The sequence below is a fragment of the Caloenas nicobarica genome, chromosome 1, assembly GCF_036013445.1.
Source record: "Caloenas nicobarica isolate bCalNic1 chromosome 1, bCalNic1.hap1, whole genome shotgun sequence".
In the NCBI taxonomy this organism is placed as follows: domain Eukaryota; kingdom Metazoa; phylum Chordata; class Aves; order Columbiformes; family Columbidae; genus Caloenas; species Caloenas nicobarica.
The window spans coordinates 26,787,965-26,804,981 of record NC_088245.1 but is presented as its reverse complement, the minus strand read 5'-3'; the positions used below and the strand labels follow the sequence as shown (position 1 = coordinate 26,804,981).

Below are 17,017 nucleotides of genomic sequence, written 5' to 3'. Positions count from 1 at the left end.
CTATTTTTATTGTAAATCAAACTATGTCACAGAAGATACAGTATACACAGACAGTGTATTGTTGTTGTTAACAAAGTCACTTTTCTAAGACAATTTTTCCTAAATAGATATCTACAGCACCTACACAGAAACAATTTTAACTGATGCTGAGAAATAAGACCACTCATTAAAAGGAGCTTAGTGCAAGTGAAACTATTAATATTAAAACAAAGACACACAAACTCAGTGGAATCAACATGATGTTATCTTCCTGTTAACTCATCTGTTGCTTCCTAACTACAGAAAGATGAACAACTTACTCAGGATGAACCTACTGCTTTTGCAATTGGATTTTCACAATCGGAATGGCCATCTACAGGTAAAAGTACACATCTGAAAAACAAAAACATCCTCACCTAGTTTCTTCCCTGTCCCACTTCTCTCTCTCTCTAGAAAAACCTATATAGATGGGCAATCTGACAGGCAGAAGGGAACAACCTGTAAGTGGACATGTAGCACACAAATCCCAATTCACGGCCTGACAAGAAGCATCTCCAACTAGCAACAAATAAGCGCATTCACAAAACTTCTTGTGCTACTCCATCTGACACCCCCACTGAAGTCAATGGTGAACACAACAAGCGTTAACATACAAATCACCTAAAGAAAAGGCCATAGCAATTTTCCTCATGAGCTCGTCCACAATCAAGGATCCTACCTCCTCTGTCCACAGCAGGTGCACCCAGTGTAATGCCAGCAGCTCCTGCCCGGTAAGGAGTGCTAAGTACTGGGAGGCCTGGTGCACCACCTGCAGAAGCTTCTCCCATGTTTTCCCAGTCTGCGTGTTCTGCCAGTTGTTCACTAAGACTATATAGAGAAAGAGAGGAAATATATTGGTAAAAATAACCATATACTTGCTTATAACATTGAACAAAATAGTTAACAGCCATTTATTATCCATCCTGTGCATATTCATAGCCATATGAATTAATATACTTGTATGTATTTGCTCAGAGTAATACACACAGAACTTATTGCATGACTATTACATACTTCAATATTCCTTACAGTCATATTTATTCTATAGATGGATATTCATACCAACAAAGTCATTAACTCCTGCTTGGTACATTTTTTTCAGCCAGGTTTTTAAGCACACATAACCACCTCAGAGAAGGAACACCCACACGTACAAAGCTATGCAGACAGGATTAAAACTGCTTAACATTTTAACAAAAGGGATATCAGTTAGACCTCCTCTAAAACAAAAGGCTGGTAGTTCCTGGGCATTGTAGTGGTAGTCAGTAAAGACAATGGTGCTGGTCTGGAGAGAGGGTTTACATGCATTTCAGTTTGCTAAGTTCCATCAATGGATAACAGTAAGATACAGACACTTTTTAGAGCTTTTATGGTCACATGGGAGCTTTGCGGCAAAACTTGAAATCTAAGAGAGAATTCTGGGTGGAAATTTTCGTCAACTTCCAAATTAACACTAGACACAGGAACGATACATATCAGAAGATGCCACTGAGCACAGCATCAAGACAGGTCTCAACACACCATTAAACCTCGGAGCTGTTACCAAAGAAGTTCAAAAGCCGTGCTGATAACTGACAACTTTTTCTAATGATAAAGTTAAAAAATTACCTAGAATATCCATGAATAACCGCATAATCTTCAGCTGTCCATCCATTAGTGTCTTTATGGGAAACATCAGCACCATACTGAAGAAGAACTTTTATCAAATTAAGCTCTCCACCAGAAGCAGCAGTCATAAGTGGTGTTCTGAAACATCCAAAATATGATACAAAATAGATCCTTTTACACAGACACTGTAATTATTTTTATTCCTATTTGCTCTCATAAAATAGAATTTTCCAATTACTTCAAAAAGAACAAAAGAAAAAGCAGTTTCCATTAAGTATTAAAAACAACAATAAAATGGGAGAGGAAGTCAAGACAAAAGTTCAATCTTCACACAAAGCTTCCACATAGACAACACATACAAACTATGCTGCTGCACAGGAGATGTGTTTTTTCAAATTGAGGCAACGCTGCTGAGCTAATGGCATGTCTCCTGCCAGAAGGGCCATCACAGCCAGTGCCTTCTTGCAACCTCAATGCAGAAAGCATCCACTGAGGTATGACAGCAGTCAAGTGCAGACCTGCTTTCAAAAGTCACACAGAAACAGCTCTTGCTGTGTGGTTCCCTGATTTCTTTCTTTAAGAGCTCATTTCCGTGCCTCTCATCAATCCAGCTTAAAGAGTACTAAAGAGACTCATGTAGCGTTTTGACAAACCCCTCACCTTTCACACTGATCTCGCGCATGCACATTAGCTCCTTTCCTAAGGAGAAATTCTACTATCTCTTCCTGGTGTTCAGAGACAGCAAGAATAAGTGGAGTACATCCCTCCTGAAAGGACGGATAAATAAATCAAGTTAAAAACCAAAGTCAAAAAAACCTTGAAGAGAAATATTAATGCAACTTTTTGAAAGAACTTCCTTAACAAATACAAGCATTTACCTTATTCTGGGCATCAATATCGGCATCATACTCAAGTAGCAACCCTGCTACAGTTATATTAGGTGAGATTACAGACAGATGAAGGGCACTGTTGCCATCAACATCTGCCAGATTTGGGTCGGCACCATGTTCTAGTAGAATAGCCACACATTTTTCTTGCTGGCACTGTACTGCCTGGGAACAACACACAAAGGAAAAACTTCAAGCGTTTACATTTCACTCTGTTACCATTCCCCCAGCTTGCCAATGCTGGAAAATAAGAGCACATTCAAAGATTAGCTCATGCAGTCTATTCCTTAACAGTAACATATGCCTATTCCATGCCAATCAATCACAATATACATGTTTCTACACAGGTCTGTGTAAAGAATCCTGCAAGATACATCATTTAGTGCATAATCAATAAGCCCCACAAGCACATAACATATTCCACATACCTTCATCAGGGGCGATCTGTTATCATTGTCAAAAAGATCTAGATTACACTTGCTTTCTACCAAATATGTAACAACAGGCACGTGGCCATTCGCACAGGCGAGATGCAGAGGTGTCCTAAAAATTAAATATATTAAATTAGCACAGACAGACAACTAAAGAAATATATCAGGCTGTGATAAATTGATATGACCACAAGTTTCACTTTGCATAAAGTAAGCTTAAGAAAAGATTTTGTAACAGCAAAAGATTACAAGTAACAGCAGCTGCACACCATATGCCTGAGGCTGGCTAGGAAAAACCTTCCACAGAGTCTACTTCATAAGGTGACATTTCCTTCACTGTAAAACTGACTCTGCACAAACAGATTCCTGTGCCCAGGCGTTGGTCGCTGCACCCAGCAGGACAACACACAAGGCACAGCAACAGAGATCAAAGCCTGAGCATCTGAGGGCTATGGCAAGTAAACCTCTAAGTTTTTCTGTGATCATTCACATATTGGAAGTGTATCAGAAATGTAGAAGGTGGGTTTTATAGCAAGAATATTAGTGTTTCCCTGCACTTTGAGAATTTATGCGTCTTTTTGTTTTCTAGCTTGTTTACTACTGCACCAAACACAAGGATGCACTTGCACCGAAGTGCCTCTGATAACATGTAGCAAACTAGACAGCAGGACACTGTAATCCTGACTACAGGAAAGTAACATTTGACCATCCTGACATGCTAAACTATCATAGTCATAAAAAGCCTACTACAGAGGAAGTCCTCTTCAAGGAAGGAATACTGTATTTCAAAAATACATGACCAGCATAAGAAAATGAAACTTTTTTCTTCAAGTTAAAGTCTTGCCAGAAAGAAAAGGGCTCCTTCAAGCCACAGAACATTTTAGGTCTGATGTCAATTAATCAGCCTAGTTGTACCCAAAGACACAATCACCCAGAAAGTCCTTGCATGTGTTTCCCCCTAAATCACAAGGCAGAAAGCAGCATAAGCTTCACTCTGTGCAGAAGGTAAAGCTCCTGCTGCTCTGCAGGACACCTGTCCCAACAGAGCAGGAGACAATCCAGAAAACAGACAGGACCTTTCTCCCTTGAAGGTGATGCCATAACAATCCCGCAGGCAGTTCCTCAAGAACCAAGGGGCATGGCAGCACTAGTTTTGAACTGCATCACTGTGGGTAGGTCCTTGTCTGTATTTAGAAATGCTCGACTAACCTTGAAATTGTTTTGGTACGTTGCTGAGAAGCAAGAGGACAGCAGCTCACTGGCTAGGTGGGAATGGAAAGGGAGAGGTACACAAAGGCAGAAACACAGTAATTTGTAATGCAGATACTTCTTGTTACAGTGTAGCTGATGTGCCTCCTCCATGGCAACAAGGATGAGGACAAGAAAAACACACAAAACACAGAACTTGCAATGTCTTGCTACAGACGGGGAACAGACAGAACCATCAACAGAAGAGTCCCTCAATGGTGACTACCACCACTTTTTGAGAAATTCCCATGTAAGTATACAGGATCCTCCATCTCTGAAGAAATGACTGACTGAGATTATCTGGGAGCTGACCATAACTGGCTATGAAGGAGTCCACGATCATCTAAAAGCTGCTACTAGCAAGCACTATGAAACATGACAAACCTCAAGAAGTCACTGTCAGCTCTGCAAACCGAAAAGCCTTCAGAAAACCTGCAACTGGTTGCTGCCCTCCTCAACCAAGCCTCTCAGTCTGCCAACAAGAAAGGAGGTGGCTCTGCTTGCAGCGAGGCCTGCTGAGCTGCACAGAAGATCCACTTTAGGGAACAGGCTGGCAGGGAACATCACAGTTTCATGTACCTGCAAGAAACCTCCAGTAACACCAAAGCTGCTCTGCCACCCAGCTGTGCGGACCCTGCCCAGACTCTGCTTCTCCTGCTGCTGCAATCCTATGCTGATTGCCCATGGGGTAGAACTGCTGATGCCTAAACAGCTGCAAAACAGCTCCAATGGGAAATAGCAGGCTGGCGTCACACATTTCCAACAGCACTTGAGCTGATGACCCAGCAGCTACAAGCTAAGCAATGAAAAGCTCTAGAGTTCATTCTGACAGGCAGCTGACAAGGTAAATCTCCCTCAGTGATTAGCTTTGACCCAGGATTCATGACTAGCTGGCATCATGCCTACAGTGCTTCCAACTCCCTGCTGAGTTTCACCCATCTCGTTCAGCAAGTCTGAAGGCTTTGCTAGACCACCTCTGAAAAGCTGCCTGTTCCTAACTGATGCTGTTCCAGGCGCATTTTTGGGAGGTCCTGTAGGCTACAGGACCCACTTTATGGAAGGAGCCTATAGGTGTGATACTTGCCATGTCCCTGGTACAAGATTTTGGTTCTGGAAATCCTGAGGAGCAGAACAGAGATATTCATGTGAACAATGCACATGTTAGCCATTACTACCCACATTTCCTATTCTTTACATCTATTTCCAACTATGTCAACTCTTCCAGTCCCTGGAGGACACAGTGAAGCTCTGAAACACAACTGCATATGATGGTCACTCACAACACATATCACAGCCACAAGCACTTAAGAGGGCACAGGTGGGCCTGCAACCCACATAGCTGGTATAGCATACAGGGGTTGCAGCAACCAGGCAGACTGTCCACTGAATTCCTCTCAAGTGAGCTCTTCAGCACCGGGCACTGTCATGCCAAAACCATCACAGTTGTGGGGGTTTTTTTTTGTTTTTTTGGGTTTTGTTTGTTTGGTTGGTTGGTTGGGGTTTTTGGTGGTTTTGTTTGTTTGTTTGTTTGTTTGTTTTTGTTTTGCTTTGGTTTTTTATTTTGTTTTGGTTTTGGTTTTTTTTACAATGTGTTATTTTATTTGCCCAGTTATAACACTGATAATAGCATGACACACAGAAGGAAACCTTTCCAGAGGAAACAAAGCTTTCTAGGCAAGATGAACTTAAAATCTAAAACCCAGCCAAACTTCCTGCCAGGGTCTGCTAAGACCTGATGACTGACTGAATCAGCCACAGTCAAAGAGAAGGAGTAGTAAGAAAAAAAGTTAAACATTCAGCAGCTATTTCCATAAATGTCACTGGGTACCTTGACTCAGGAAGCTGGAGTGTGCACAAAAAGCACTCAGACCACCTTAAACTGCATCCCCCATTGCCAGCTGCATAAACAAATACTAACTGGCAACACACAGGCACACAGCCCATATTACTGAAGTGCATGCTTACTGTGCTCTTCTTTGCTTCTCCTATAAATATAGGTGTATTTAGGTGTTTTCAGGGCAATAAGTTAGCTGGCTGGCGAAAGTCCAGTCTTTGGGATAGATGCTGAGCTACTCTGACAAAACCAGCATGTCTTTAGAATGTCATGAAGGTTTTGACTCCAAGTCTTTTCAGAAAAAGCATTAGAGGATTGACATATACACGACCCAAAAACTTCAGTTGATTCCCTTATGCTTATGATGCATCACTAAGCGCTATGCTGCAGCCCAGGGCTTCTCCTTAATTGCAAGTACTTGCTATGCTTGACTCAAAAACCCACACAATAACACCTACCAGAAAAAGCTGCTTCTCCTGCAAGCCGCTGCCCAGATCTTCCAAGCCAAGGCACTGATTAGCTGTGCCAAAGCCTCAGAGCAAACAACTAACTGCCACCCAAAATCAGACTGTTGCTTTGGCTGACACATCACTGTCATAAAAGGTTTATCAGGCAACTGTGCATGGAGCACCAAGATAAACCACGTTTATTCCGCACTCTAACTTTCCTAACTACAGTGCTTACCTCTCCGCAAGTTACTCCCTGGTAAGAGAGCGCAGCTTTTTTGGCTCAACTACTAAACTTACATGCTGAGCCCTCAGAGATACACAAAGATGCATGCGATTGCAGTTTGACAGCTGAGTGTGGCTGGGGAATGGCGGTGAGGTCCCTTGTGCACCCCATCTTTCTGCTGCCAGCTCCCCTCCACCCCTGCGACTCCGGGAAAGGAGGCCGGGACAAAAGGGTAAGGCGACAGCGGGATGCTAGGCTGAATGGAAGGGCACAAACCCGACTCCCGCACGCAGCCGAGAGCCGAGCTCGGTGGCGGAGCCAGCCCTCCCGCCCCTCGCAGCGATGCGGCCGTTCGCCCCCCGCGCCGCTGAGCTGCCGGGGGCTGCGGCTGCACCTCGAGGCCCCCGCCGCTGCCGGGACCCCCCTGCGGCGCCGCGCCCCCCTTACCGCTCCGCCTTGTCTCGCTCGTCGATGCTGAACTTCTTCAGCGCCTGTCGCACCCGGGCCAGGTCGCCGCTGGCGGCCGCGCGGTGCAGCTTGCCCAAGTCCTTCTGCCGGATCTCGTAGGCACCGGCGGCGCAGGGCAGGGAGGGGCTGCCGGACGGCGGCTGCCCCTTCTTCTTCCATCCGAACCCGAAGATCCTCTTCATCCCGCGGCGGGGGCGCGGGCACGGTCCCGCCTCAGGGGAGCAACGGCGGGAGGCAATCGGCGGGCAGAGTCGGGGGCTAGGACGCGGGGCTGGAGCCCCCGCAAGCGGCCCCCGCTGCTGCGGGGCGAACTGCGGGGGGCGGGTATCCAGGTGACAGCGGCTCGCTGCCCCGGTAACGGCAACGGCGCCCACGGCCACCGCCTCCCGCGCGACGGCGCAGGCGCGGTGGGCGGTGTCGGGAGCCAACGGCTGGCTCTGCCCCCCGCGCGGGCGGCTCCGCGCATGCGCGAGCCCAGGAGCGCGGTGGCCGTTAGCGGCGCGTTTAAATATCCACGGGGCGGCCGCCATGTTTGTGTGTGAGGTCGGTGCCTGGTCTGCCCTCGTGAGCTGTTCATGGACAAAACCTCCAGTGAAATTCATGTCCCGGTTTATTTATCAGTACTACTTGTACGTATCGCAGTAGAACCACTCTTTGTTTTCTGGAAGTGGGGCTTTGCCAGCACCTGGTTGGTAATGGTGTCTTCTCTTCAGCTGTGAAAATAGGGAAAGGCAGTTGACTCATTCTACAATAACACCTTCTACAAAAGAATGTAGCTCTGAAACATGGCTGCTATAGCAAGGAACCTGAGGAATGAGTGGAGAAGCAGGGATTAAGGGCGTGGAGCATCTCCCTTATGAGGAAAGGCTGAGGGAGCTGGGTCTCTTCAGCTTGGAGGAGAGGAGACTGAGGGGTGACCTCATGAATGTTTATAAATATGTAAAGGGTGAGTGTCACAAGGATGGAGCCAGGCTCTTCTCAGTGACAACCAATGATAAGACAAGGGGCAATGGGTATAAACTGGAACACAGAGGTTCCACTTAAATATGAGAAGAAACTTCCTCTCAGTGAGGGTGACAGAACACTGGAACAGGCTGCCCAGGGGGGTTGTGGAGTCTCCTTCTCTGGAGACATTCAAAACCTGCCTGGACGCCTTCCTGTGTAACCCTAACCCTAACCTCTAGGTGTTCCTGCTCTGGGGGGGGAGGATTGGACTAGATGATCTTTCGAGGTCCCTTCCAATCCCTAACATTCTGTGATTCCGTGAAAAGGTTACACACTATTGAACAGTCAAAGCAACCTCAAAAACACTTCTGGAAACTCTGCTTTTGAGTCAAGGTGACTAAGGAAAGATGGGCAGAGAGAGCTACTGGTGGCAAATGTTATAGATTTTTTTTTTTCTGCGTCACCTCTACCACATCGTGCCCTGGGAAGCAAGGACACCGTTCAGAAAAGCCAAAGCTGAACTGCCTCCTGTTCAACTCATGCCTAAGATGGGGATCAAGGGCTGATCTTGGGGAAAGCCAACTTGATACCGTTGTTCGAGTTATGGTGGTGTTACTTCCCTCTCTTCCTAAGAAGGAATTCATCTGCCAGACCTAGAAGAAGCTGGCGTAGCCTCAAGCTGCAGCCAGGCCTGTGCCAGCCTCACTGCTCTCAGCCCTGACCCTCAGCCAGGGACGTGACGTCCTGGTTGCCTGTCCCTATGGCCTGGCCTGGTGATCTGTGGTCATGGCTGCCCCGCTTACTGTCACCAGACCTGTTCTCCTCTTCTAGGTGAGGGCCTATGATGCTGCTCCTGGCCCCCATGAGGTCAGAGACCATGCTGGCCCTGCTGTGGCTCTTGCTCACCCTTGATGTGCCTTTGCAGGTACTGCTCTGCACATTCATTTTTACCCGTGATGACAACTGCGGCAGTGGTTATAATTTACTACTACTACTACAAGAGGCATCAAGGAGAAAACAGACAATTTACCATACCAAAAAATGGATAGGAAAAGGGCAATACAGGTCTCAAAAGAAAACAAAAAACCAAACAGAAGCAACAAAAGAAAATCACCAAGAAAACCTCAAATAAACCAGAGCTCACCTGGATTCTTAACGTACCACCCCCACAGACCATTTCAGAGCAGCTGTTCTTCATTTCTCTCTGTAAACTAAGCTGGGACTCTCTCTCCTCATTATACACTTACTTTCTTCATAACTCTGTTCAGAAGCTTGTTCAACCTACACATCAAATTAGTCAAGAAAACAATGAAGCAAAGGGAACTGGCCTTTTTCACACACTCTTACATAAAAAGTACAGGCATGGCTTGCTCCATCTGTAATGTGCTTGACACACCAGGAATTACTGAGAAAAGCCAGCATTACTGTGCCAGAAATCACTTGGAGGTCCAAATTTGACATGAAAAGAGGAATAAAGGACTTCCTTTCCCCCAGGAGAATGCAGACTGACCTGCATTTGCAGTTCTTTTGGTAGCTATTGAAAACTATATGCTCAGGCACAGAAGTGCCTTGGAAGAACCCACATGAGGCTTGCATTTGCTCAGAAAGAATTACGTCCACCTATTTTTCCATTAAAGTTCAATAAAGCTTGACTTCTACTCAGAGATACCTCTTCAACATACTAAAAAGTCATACCTCTCACAGTCTTTCTGCAGTTCAGCGTTTATTCTCAGTTCTTCATGCAGATGCTCTTTGTGTATCTCTGCTTCCAGTTTCTTTACATGCTGTCCTTTACTGTCACGCTTTCAAAACAGAAAAGAGACATGACACACAGAGATTAGGAACAATATCTACATGCAGTACATGCACGTATTGTTCTCCACATAGAAGCTGCAGTACATCTCTGTCTGTTGCTTCCTGTATGACCCCGAAATGACAAGATACTCAGCTCCTGAATGGCAGACATAACAGGAAAAAAGCTGAATAAGAACTCGACAAAAAGGTGAACATGGTTCTCCTGGGTATTGGCTGGCTGTCTGGAGAATTTTCTGGACTCACCTGCTCCAAGAGTTCAGCCTTTTTCCCATCACTCTGACCAACACGCTCCTCGAAGTGGGATCTTAAACTTCAGTTTCTCCTCCCACATGCTGTGCGAGTCCTTTGGTGTCAGAGCCAGCACATTCTGCTTTTGCCTCTGTGAAAGCAACAGTGGCAAAGGAAAAAAAACCTGAGGTGACTAGAAAGACAATACCGCAATACAGAGCAGTAACTTACATGGAAACAGGCGTGAGCTCTCCCCTCCCCACCCAAGATCTGCAGTTAAGGTTAATGCGGATTGCGGAACACACCTGAGGTAACATAACCAAAACCAGCAACTGAAGCTGGTGGAAAGAAGGAACACTCGAGAAGTGACAAGATGAGGTTACAACTTTGGGGGTAAGAAGATATGCATGCACACACAAAATGCTCCTACAAATTTCTTCCAAAGGTCCTCTGGAGTTCTTAATGATACATACTTTATAATACAATTTAATAATTCCTCTAGTGCCCAGAACAGAAAATAGCCTGCCCTTGTGGCTTCTGTAACAACTGCAGAGCTTCTGAGAGCAAGAAAATGCTCTGCCTGCTACTGTACAGCATCACCTCACCTAATTATTCTTTACCCCAGCCCCCTGCATGCCCAGACAGAACCATCACCTATTCACAGGTAGCTAACGTGGTCTCAAGAGCAAGCTGTGACAAAGCTGCAAAGGTAACACGGATCTGCAAAGTCCATTGTCCTCTGTCAACTTTCAACCACAAATCTCCCTCCTGCCCACGATATCCATGTTATGCACTATCGATCATGGTTTTACCCTAGTAGGCAGCTAAACACCACACAGCCACTCGCTCACTCCCCCTTGGTGGGATGGGGGGGAGCATTGAAAGTTGCAAAGGTAAAGCTGAAGTTGTGTGTGTGAGCAAAGCAAAATACAGAGTTGATTCACTATTGCCCATTAGCAGGCAGTTTTTCAGCCGTTTCTAGGAACTCAGGGATTCATCACGCATAATGCTTACTTGGAAAGACAAGTGCCGTATCTCCAAACATCCCTCCCTCTTGCTTCTTCACAGCTTTTATTGTTGAGCATGATGTCATATGGGATCATCATTTGAAGTCAGATATTCTAGCTTTGCCCCCCTGCCCCAGCTCCCTTTGCACCCCAACCCACTTGCTAGTGGGGCAGTATGAGAAAGAGAAAAGGCCTTGGCAGTGTGCAAGCGCTGCTCAGCAATAAGTAAATCATCCCTGTGTTGTTAACGCTTTTCATCACAAATTCAAAACCTAGCACCAGACAAGCTACTATGAAGAAAATGAGCTAGTGTCAAATCCTTACCATTCCGAACATGAAGTAGGACTTGCTACAGTAGCATGGGAAAACTCTCAAAGCCAGAAAGCTGGGCAATGGACCAGGCTGCTTTCCAAGCAGCCTGTGTTCAGGAGAACACAGGAACTGAACTCCCCTAGGCTCTCCAGGAAAACCTCATCTTAAAAGTTCCCCACAGAAATAGCTAACTAGTCTCGGCAGCTCACAAAAAGGGAAGTTTGTGACCAGCTTACTGAGGCAGAGGCTTGCAGGTCTCTCTGAAGGGCTTCAATTCTATCGCTTTGTTGCTGGACTGTGGCTTCCAATATGGCATTTTCAATTTCAAGGCTTAAAAAGAAATACAGGTCTTGTTATGGAAATCCACCAGAGCTCCACTTGTGAAAGAACAGCGTGAAATAACATGGTTGAAACCAAAAGCATCCTTGAAAATTGTGTATGAACTTGCTGTGATGCAACAAGCCTCTCCTGTTGTTTTCACACAATCCCCGAAAGCGACAGACACCTGGCTTCACAGGGTTATTCTCCTACCGTTGCACGTTTTCTTCCCATTGTTTTATAGTAGAAGATTCCAAGAGAAGGTCCTGCATTTTCTGGGAAGAAGCCAGGACTTCTCTTTCCTTATTATCCAAGGCAGTCTTCAAGTCCTGAACACAATGCTCAGACTGAAGATGCTCTTCTTCCAGCTCCAGCAACTGTAAAATCACAGCAAGAATCCACAGTAGTCAGATGAGCTTGTATAGAGAGGAGTCAACTACTGCTGAAGAATTCAAGTACTGCATGCGTGTGTGCATACCCTCTCCTCCAAGAAATGTCATCATTTCAAGTACATTCAAACCTTGGCCTCTACTGGCAAATGAACACAAACTGCGTTACTGCAGCATCTTCAAACTGGCCTCTCCCATCTCTGCACTGATTTCCTACAGCACGTTTCTAAGCACTGACACTGCCCCTCTGAGCCTTTCAGTGACTCGTGACACTCTTTGTGTGACAGGCTTTCCATACCTCAGCTTCAACCCCGTCCGATTCCTTTTGCAAGTGCAGAGTGTCTTCCTCCAGTTCACTGTGGTAGCCCACAGTAGCTTCCAGTGAGGCTTCTGACATAATTTGCTTTTTGAGAGCATCGGCAAGCTCCTGCTGCAGCTGTGTGGTTAAATCCTAAAGGAATGTTGTTACATGAGCATGAAGAACTTGATAAGAACATGAAACTAGGAGGTGTGCATTTACATCTTAGGTTACATAATTAGGTCAGTCTTCAGAGTGAATTCAAAGGTAGGAAATGATGCCCACCACCAGCAGGCACCTGCAAAACTGATGACCTGTCCATCTTTCTCAGCTGAGCACCTCCATGCTGCAAGAGGGAAGCAGGCAGGAAACTTGCCTGCTTCTGTGCTATACTAGAAATAAAACTCAAAGGCCAGTTGCTATGAGTCCTTGGTCATTAGCTTGACCTGCCTTTGTCCCAGTCCTAACTGAACAGCTGGTCTAGAGCACAAGTATTTCAAGGGCCTCCAGTTACAAATATGTGGCAGGAGCAGCCAAACAGGTACATAAGCCCAAAAGCAAGCGCACCAAGGGGGACCCCGCTGCGTCCCTCACAGAAAGTACCTCAAAATTCCTGGGAGGTTCAGCATCTTCCTCTTGCTCTCTTCCTCCTGCTAGCAGGGTACCTGAGAAAGCAGGTAAGAAGTGACACACTCTGAGTGTTTATCTCACTCTGCTTTTTCCCATCATCCAAGCCCAGCATCCAAAAGACGAGGAATGTTTCTACTACAGGCCACAGTGATTTTCCTCATGGCTCTTCCACAGTTAAGGATGCTACCTCCTCTGTCCTGAGCAAGTGTTGCTGATATAAAGTTAGCAGTTGTCACAGGGAGGGAGTTGCTGAGAACTGCTGTGTCTTCTGCACCACCTGCAGAAGATTCTTCTGTGTTTTCACCATCCATGTTTTCTGTAAGTAGCTTACTAAGGATACATAGAAAAAGAGAGGAAATAGAGTGGGTAAAAACAAGCACATCTTTGCATACCTGCTTGACTAGAACAGCAACAGCCATTCCTTATCCAGCCTCTCTGTTTTCCTTGCCAAGTGCAAAATGGCAACACTCCCGTAGCCCACCCCTTACTCTTGTACTGCTATTACATGATGAAATATTTGCTGCAGCCATGCTCATTCTCTAGATGCATATTGGTCTCTGTGAAGCACTTTAGCCCTGCTGGCTATAGTCTAAACTGACAAACAACTTCTCCATATGGAGCACTACAAAAATTAACAAGCCCTCTGGCATATTCATATCTAACTGCAAGGGTGCTATATCCGCAGGATGCTCCGTTATACTGCAGCTATTCAAGTCAAGCCAGCCCATGGTCTCCTGAAATTCTGTCCTGACTTGGAAGGACTGCAGGAGTCTTTGACTTGAGAGTTTAGACAGCTGCATGGATACAAGCTCAAAGAATGGGGCAGGGGGAGAAGAAAGGAAATCTGATTTAAGTGACAGTTGGTTTTAGGCAGATGTTTATGGGGAAGACAAGGCGTGCTCCTGGGGGTAATGTAGTGCTTTCAGCTGGCTACCACCGAAAAGCTTCATAAACCAGCGCAGACACTCTGGCAACTCAGCCCCTCTGACAACAACATAAACCGTTTACCCAACATGCCCAGACATGCCAGCACAACCCACAGCCATGAGGCCAGAGTTTTCTTTATATGAATATCAGCACTGGGCCAATGAAGAAGTTGGACTGCATTCATATTCCCGGCAAATGTGGCAACCGCAAGAGCTCGCCTAAAGCATCCAAAGGGTGAATATGAAATATAGCCACTTTGCAGGCTCCACATTGTCGTCATTTTAATCCCTGCTTGCTCCCAAGACAGTTCTTTCCCCTTTTCCTACAAGCACAGTGAAAGCAAAGGCAAATACATGGAAGTGTTAGGGAATTCAGGTTGGAAGGGACCTCAGGAGGTCTTCAGGTCAACTGACTCCCCAAACGAGACTCAGCCACGAGGTCAGACCACACAGCTCAGGGCTCCTTTCACTATGCTCTTCAAAGACCCAATGGATGTGGGCTGCAGAAGCTCCTGGAGCAAGCTGTTTGACTGCTTGACTGTCCTCATGACGAGAAGTTTTCTCCTGATGTGCGGCTGTAACGTGTTGTGTGTTCCTTTATGCCCCTTGTCCCTCCCGCAACGTTGCCTCTCTTTCTCCCGGTGCTTCCATTGACAACACTTCTGCAACCTCTATGTCTCCACTTAAAAGAGGCTCTCCTGCAGAGCAGTGGTGCTGCTGAGCTGATGACAAAGTTCCTTGCTGGGTCTGGGTCTGTGTGGGGAGGGTGCACCACAGACAGTGCTTTCTTGCAGTCCTCAGTGCAGAAAGAATGAGAGCAGTTGAGATATGAGAGCAGCCAAGTGCAGACCTGCTTTTCCCAGTCATCCAAGGAACTCTTTCCTTGTGGCTCCTTCTTCTTTCTCAAAGTTGATTCCCACACCTCTCGTCAGTCACACTGCAGACGACTAAGGCGACCTACATGCCATTTTGACAAACCCCTCACCTTTCACATGGATCTTCAACATGCCCATCAGCCCCTTTTTTTCGAAGAAGCTCTACCAGCTCCTCATGATGGTTGGAGACAGCAAGATTAAGGGGGGTAAATCCCTCCTGAAAGGATGAATAATCCCAGTTAGAAAAACACAGACAAGTTCAGCGCCTTTTTGAAAGAGCAGCTTTACCCAAATGCCAAGCTTACCTTGTTCTGAGCATCAATATTGGCATTATATTCAAGTAATAGCCATGCTACAGTCATATTAGGAGAGAGGACAGCCAGGTGAAGGGCAGTGTTACCATCGGCGTCTGCCAGATTGGGGTTGGTGCCATGCTCTAGCAGCATAGCCACACAACATTCTCGCTGGTACTGTACTGCCTGGGAACAACACACAAAAAGGAAAAACTTGCAGCTGTTTCCCTCTGTCACAACTAGCCCAGCTTCTGAATGCCAAGAAAGAAGAGCATCTTCAGAGGTTACCTAATATATGCCTATTCCACACCGACTACAACATGCATATTTCTACACAGGTCTGTGTAAAGAATCATACCAGACGCCTCTCATTTAATGCACGGGCCATATGTTCCGCTTAGAAGGGCCTAACCTTCCACATACCTTCATCAGTGGCGATCTGAAATTGTCAGCAAGGTTCAGCTGGCAGTTGGCTTGGACTAGAAATCTAACAACATCCACATGGCCGTTTTCACAAGCAAGATGCAGAGGTGTCCTAAAAAGTAAATTCATGAGCTTAACGTAGACAACAGAAGAAGGAAAGCTGTGTCGTCACCCAGGCCTGGGGACCCTGTCCAGACTCTGCTCCTGCCACTTGCAGCTGATGCAGCCCTGCACTGGTCACCCACAGGGCAGAAGGGAACTGGTGATGCCTGAGCAGCACAAAACAGACTTGCAGGGAGATCATGGGAAAGCGACAGGACGGTGGCACACGCTTCCAACAGCGTTGGAGCCGACCCAGCCAACTACAAGCAATGAAAAGCTCTAGAGTTCAGTCTCCTAGCTGACAGGGCAAATCTCACTTTTCAAACTTTAGCTCGAATGTGATCCCAGACAAAGCTTTTAAGGGCTGATGCTTCTACATGGCACCCAAAAGCTGCCAAGGGGTTGTTTGCGCCATGCTGCTGCCCTCGCTGGAGCAGTCGGCTCTGCATTGTAACACACTCCTCGTGCTGGAGAGAGGGCTGCCGAGGAGGAGTGCGGCTTGGCTCAGAACCTCCCGCCTGCCATCAGCAGCCCACAGCCCCTCACCGCTTCTCATCTCGCCTGTCGATGCCAAACTTCTTCGGCCACCAGGACCACCGCCTCAGGTAGGCCAGGTCGCCGTGGGCAGCTGCGCGGTGCAGCCTGCCCAGGTGGGTGCCGGTGGCGGTGGTGGCAGCGCAGGGCTGCCCAGAATGGCTGCTGGAGGGTGACTGCTGCCACTTCTTGCTGAAGAGCCCCAGGACCCTCTGCATGCCTGTGGTGCAAGCACGGCCTGCTGGGAGCAACTAGCAGGAGGTGGCACTCAGTGGACTCTTCTGGGCTTTGGGCAAGGACTAGGACGAGAACAAGGACAAGGGCTAGGACAAGGATGAGGGCAAGGACAAAGAGAAATTCAAGGACGAGGGTGAGGATGAGGACAAAAATGAGGTGAAGGAGAGGCACAGGGAGACGAGCTTTCCCCAAGCAGTGGCCACGGCCTGGAGCACCGAGCCGGGCCAAGGACACGCCAACGCTCCCAGCGCGGGAAGTGCTGCCACTACCACAGCGGCGGCGACGGCACTGGGCGGCTGCTCTGCGCGCCAGCAGAGGGCGCGCCAGCCCCGTGCCTGCGCAGCAGTGATGGCGCGCGGGGGTGTCACACGCAGAGCCGGGGTGACAGCGCCGGGTGGGGCGGGTGCGGCCGGCAGAGGCCGGGCAGAGGATGGGGCGACCGAGGTGCAGGCCGGCCATGGGCATGGCACAGGCCTTGTGAGGGCTCCCAGGGCCTCTGCCCCCGAGACAGGTGCCCCG

The 17,017-nt window shown here is 47.3% G+C and overlaps 2 protein-coding genes across 2 annotated transcripts in view; both read right to left on the bottom strand.

The window, feature by feature from the left end:
* Window positions 1–7,348, bottom strand: part of ANKRD26 (ankyrin repeat domain containing 26) — a 58,783-nt gene extending 51,435 nt beyond the window's left edge. The window contains exons 1-6 of the mRNA XM_065633042.1: window positions 7,146–7,348; window positions 2,942–3,056; window positions 2,505–2,678; window positions 2,287–2,393; window positions 1,627–1,764; window positions 698–846 (exon numbers count right to left, since the gene is read on the bottom strand). Coding sequence (XP_065489114.1) covers window positions 698–846; window positions 1,627–1,764; window positions 2,287–2,393; window positions 2,505–2,678; window positions 2,942–3,056; window positions 7,146–7,348 — 886 coding nt within the window. The remainder of the gene's footprint in view (window positions 1–697; window positions 847–1,626; window positions 1,765–2,286; window positions 2,394–2,504; window positions 2,679–2,941; window positions 3,057–7,145) is intronic.
* A 2,436-nt stretch (window positions 7,349–9,784) lies between these two features.
* On the bottom strand, window positions 9,785–16,479 carry ANKRD7 (ankyrin repeat domain 7). The gene is made up of 10 exons (XM_065658696.1): window positions 16,274–16,479; window positions 15,626–15,737; window positions 15,215–15,388; window positions 15,020–15,126; window positions 13,296–13,438; window positions 13,082–13,143; window positions 12,479–12,631; window positions 12,005–12,168; window positions 11,710–11,803; window positions 9,785–9,913 (listed from the first exon to the last, which is right to left on the bottom strand). The coding sequence occupies exons 1-10, from the start codon at window positions 16,477–16,479 to the stop codon at window positions 9,785–9,787; spliced, it is 1,344 nt and encodes a 447-aa protein (XP_065514768.1).
* Window positions 16,480–17,017: the final 538 nt, after the last annotated feature.